Source organism: Bactrocera latifrons, unplaced genomic scaffold, assembly GCF_001853355.1.
Source record: "Bactrocera latifrons isolate USDA-ARS-PBARC rearing strain unplaced genomic scaffold, ASM185335v1 scaffold_5, whole genome shotgun sequence".
NCBI classification, from domain to species: domain Eukaryota; kingdom Metazoa; phylum Arthropoda; class Insecta; order Diptera; family Tephritidae; genus Bactrocera; species Bactrocera latifrons.
In genome coordinates, this window is record NW_017537156.1 from 1,570,750 (window position 1) to 1,575,571 (window position 4,822).

The 4,822-nt window shown below is 32.4% G+C and overlaps 1 protein-coding gene across 3 annotated transcripts in view; it reads right to left on the reverse strand.

Moving 5' to 3' along the window:
* Positions 1-4,822, reverse strand: part of LOC108973710 (uncharacterized protein DDB_G0283357-like) — a 111,561-nt gene that overhangs the window by 1,847 nt on the left and 104,892 nt on the right. For all 3 annotated transcript variants that reach the window (XM_018941143.1, XM_018941140.1, XM_018941142.1), the window contains exon 4: positions 413-478. In XM_018941143.1, coding sequence (XP_018796688.1) covers positions 413-478 — 66 coding nt within the window. The remainder of the gene's footprint in view (positions 1-412; positions 479-4,822) is intronic.

Consider the following 4,822-nt stretch of genomic DNA (forward strand, 5'->3'; position numbering starts at 1 on the left):
AGATTAATATGATAGACGATATACATATTTATACTGCGTTGTTGATAAATACAATTTCTATTAGGAAGAAACAATACGAAAATATTTATTAATATAATATGTAATTTAAATTCAAAACTATTAAAATAGTTAAAAAAATATTTCTTAAAAATGAAAAAGAATACGAAAAGATTAATTAATATATATTTTTGGGTGTATGTATAACTATATTCGTGCTTTTTGAGATGGCATAGCATGACATGTGGTCACCACCCATTATAATGTGTTTTCATTTATATTGACCATGAAATGCCACGGGTTGACAAATCAATATTTATTTGTGCGCGAAGGCATTTCCTTTGATCAAACAGAAACATGCCATGCGCAATGCGCTGAACCCACGTGTTGACAGAAGGCCAAACAAACGACTTACCTTGTATGGTTTGAGCAGCTGACGCAGTTCACCAGACTCATTCAGCCGTTCCACAGTGTCAGCATCCTGCAAACAAAAAATAAAAAGAAATAAAAATACATGAATAAATAACGATAACACGCGCGGTTAGGCGACAAAGCTGTTGTTATATTATACATAAATACAAATGCACTAACAAAAGACTTAAGAAGGAAACTTGCTTGCGATGGTTGGCAACTCTTCGCTTGCGTGACGCTTTGCAGCTGATATTTTCGTAGAAATAAAAATAAAATTTTCCATTGCCATAAAGACGATAGAAAATTATGTTATCTACGTCAAATGTTGGCAACATGTTTTTATATGTTTTTTTTATTTTATATATGTATTTTGCTTTAATTTATCGCTTCAAAGCGGCATAGCCAGCTACATACATATAAAAATATTACACAGATGAAGCAAGCCTTTTTCGTAAACTGTTGATTTGTATGTGCAACGTGCATAATTATACGCACACAAATATATGTATATAAATATGTGCTTACATATGTACATATGTATATGTAAATGATCATTCAATTTTGTTTAAAATTCTGTCGATTTATGTGTGTGAATAAATTAATGCTACGCATATAATTACCATACGCTCATTAAATTACACCACACGCATCTTTCTTTACGTAATCAAATAAAAAAGTGAAAAGACAAAGAGAAATGGGAAATATTGGTGTTTATGGGAGCTTTCGCAATGTTTAATTGAGTTTCAACAAAGTCATGTAATTCCAACGTAATAACTGTTTTATGTGAGAAAAATAATATTACAAATGTTTTAAGTAAATTATGATGTTTTGATGCTATACGTCAAAGAACTGGTAAGAGAAGTGCATATAATGTACTCATTTGTAGGGTGAGTAACCACTAATCTATCGAGTTAATACTTGGGTTAAAATGAACCAAACAATACGACCAGATACTTCACTCCTGCTTCCTCACAAGAAGTAGTGTTAAATCACAACTACTTAGAGCCCATGCAAAGTTACAATTTCTTTAAATAATCGAGTCTCCAAACTTTTCTCATAATAATTAGGTTGCTGCTCGTACTGTGTAGCACGTAGCCTCCTGTTCTTGGAATAAAAATGAGATATTTTGATAAAACTTGGTACGCATGTTCTCTGGCATCCATTGCCAAAGTGGGCATGACGCCACCCTCTAATAGATTTAATAAGCGTGACTCAGAAGAGAACTTGCTGAAAAGGAAATGTATTATCAATTTCCTAATGCACGCATATAACGGATGGACGAAAAGTCGAAATCGGCTCATAGCTTTTCAAGTCAACAGACACCGAACAAGTTGATCTCAGTGCCTACAACTGATTTCTTTGCGAAAATATCGGTAAAAACTATTGGGAGAAAATGGGGAGGAAAATTTTTCTGCTTATAATTATTCACAATTCAAAAATCAGAAGAAATAATTATTACTAGGGAGATGAATACAGATATCGGCGGACTAGTAAAAATTTTTATTTTTGAAAAAATTCGGTTTTCTTGGAAAAATTCACACTGTCGTGTCACGCGTTGCAAAAATCACTTAAGACGGCACAAAAATTAGAATCGTGTGAGGTGGCGGAACCTTATGAAAGCTCCATACTACTACAGGTGACGGCTTTTCAAGATGATTGACAGCAAACGTATTAAATGAAGAAACCAGTTTTGTTTTTATCAATAAACCCAAAAGTAAAGTATTATTTAACGTTTCAAATATTAAAAAAGGAATGATCGGAACTTCTTAAACATTAAAAATCTTTGGTATACATAGAAACAGAATTTATTTAAATAGAGTTACCAATCAAAAATTCTAAAATAATTAAACTTAGAACAGCAAATAATGAACACATGTCTCATATTCGATATAATTATAACGGGTCATCTCGACTCGAGAATTTATAGAATACTATCTGTATTGCAGTCCCGATTGCATTTGGAGACTCCACATTGCTCATAGCTTACTATATGTGACCTGGTCTACGAAAAGGGAGCTAAAGTGCGAAAACTAATTTTTTGGGAAACAGCTGTTAAAAATAAACAACTCGCTTCGTCAGTTTCTAGTTATCTCATTAATTGTTCTCCTTTCTAGAGGCTTCAAGGACGTCCAGTAAGTGTTGTTTTTGGTCGGAATATTATTATAGTACATCGTGTAAGTTGCTAGTGTGGAACATTTAAAAAAGTAACACTAAATATAATGACTTATAATTCAATGTGTTTTGTTCATTACAAAAAAATTATATTTTTTCGTATTTTAACTCTTCTTTCTCTACATTTTTAGGGAACTTTCAAACAAGTTATGACTTTTTGGATTCTATCGCGTGAAAAAGCTTCTCATCTTCCATCCGAATCAACTAAAAAGTGAAAATTGATTTTTTGACACCTAAGCCCCCTTTCCGTAGACCAGGTCACATATATAGAAATAGTAATCTAGTTTGCCATATATCGTAAGCTATCAGCTGTCACTTCAACCGTTTGGCAGCGAAGTTTTCATTTCTAAGAAAATTTCGAAGAGGCAACATATCCCATTTGCACATATGCCGACGACATTTTCATTTCGGTAATATGAAATTTAGAAGAGCGAGTATTAAGACGGATGTGTTATATTATAAACATAAAGTTTATTTTCAAAATAACATTTTCCCAAAAAATTAATATTGTTAATTTACAGAAAAATTATGCAAATTGGGTTGGGAATGACCGACGTCTTAAATTTAATAAACTTATACAAGCATAAATCCAAATATCATTGCTCATTTTAAATTTATTATTATAATTGATATACAAAACTTATGCCGCATTTTTATATATTAGTCCAAAATATGACTACTTATGTTTTTTTCCCAGAAATACATTTATAAAAAAGGATCTTTCTCTTCTTTATTTTCCACATAAAAGATGAAAACAGTTCAAGAGCTCAAAGCATCAGCTCGAACCTACCTATTCTACGCCTTGCGCAAATGATTATATCATGTTAGCAAATGTCCACATAAAAATTTGGCAATGGCAATAGCAATACGTTTGACAGTTAGTATTCTATAAATTCTATCCTGTCGAGATGCCCCGTAACGTACAAGTGTTTCTGTGTGTTAAGCAAAATGGGTATCGATGCTTGGTTAAGAACTTAGATAGTATATATCAAATCTCTCAACTTAGGAATATATTAGTTTTTTTTTATGTTTTCTACTTTATTTTTCCGAATTAAATTATTCAAATTTAAACTTATTGCCCAAAAATAAAATTTAATATGGTTCCTTCAGTAATTATCTAAAACGACATTCGATTTATTGCCTATATTAACAGCAATTTATTTTTTCATAAATAATAAATATTAAAAATATGTTTGATTAATTTTTGTTTGTAATAAAAAAATTGGCTTCTTGTAAATAAAAATATCTTCATAATTGCCTTTTAAGTAAACAATTTGAGGTCTCGTTAGAATTACATACAGACATGACGGTATGTACATACCTATACATATGTATGTATACTCAGTTATGGAAAGAAATCACTTGTACAAGTAATCGGCAATTTCACTTTCCTCGTGAGTAAATTACGAGATGACGAACACTTGCTTTCACAGCCATCGATTGTTTTCGCCGTTTGTTGTAACAATATACAGTATATATATACATATGAATGTATGTAATTACACAGCTACTGCTAAATATTGGCCATGATAATGGCAGTGAGAGGTACGGGCAGACAGTGCGGCATGAGGATAATTGCAACTCTTTTTATTAAAAAAATATACATACGTTCATACATATGTACATGTGTGCTATGGTCCACATAACAAGTTTAAAATGCACGCGCAACTGTATTGAATGTTTTTTTATGATTTCATTAATTATACTCTTGCAACAAAGTTGCTAAAGAGAGTATTATAGTTTTGTTCAAATAACGGTTGTTTGTGAGTCTTAAAACTAAAAGAGTCAGATATAGGGTTATATATACCAAAGTGATCAGGTTGACGAGTAGAGTTGAAATCCGGATGTCTGTCTGTCCGCCCTTGCAAGCTGTAACTTGAGTAAAAATTAAGATATCATGATGAAACTTGGTACACGTATTTCCTGGCTCCATAAGAAGGTTAAGTTCGAAGATGGGCAAAACCGGCCCACTGCCACGCCCACAAAATGGCGGAAATCGAAAACCTATAAAGTGTCATAACTAAGCCATAAATAAAAATATTAAAATAAAATTTGGCTCAAAGACTCGCATTAGGGAGGGGCGTATTTGGACGTAATTTTTTTGGAAAAGTGGGTTGGGCCGAAAAAGACCCAAAGACTCGCATTAGGGAGGGGCATATTTGGACGTAATTTTTTTGGAAAAGTGGGTTGGGCCCCGCCCCCTACTAACTTTTTTGTACTTATCTCGAAAACTACTACAGCT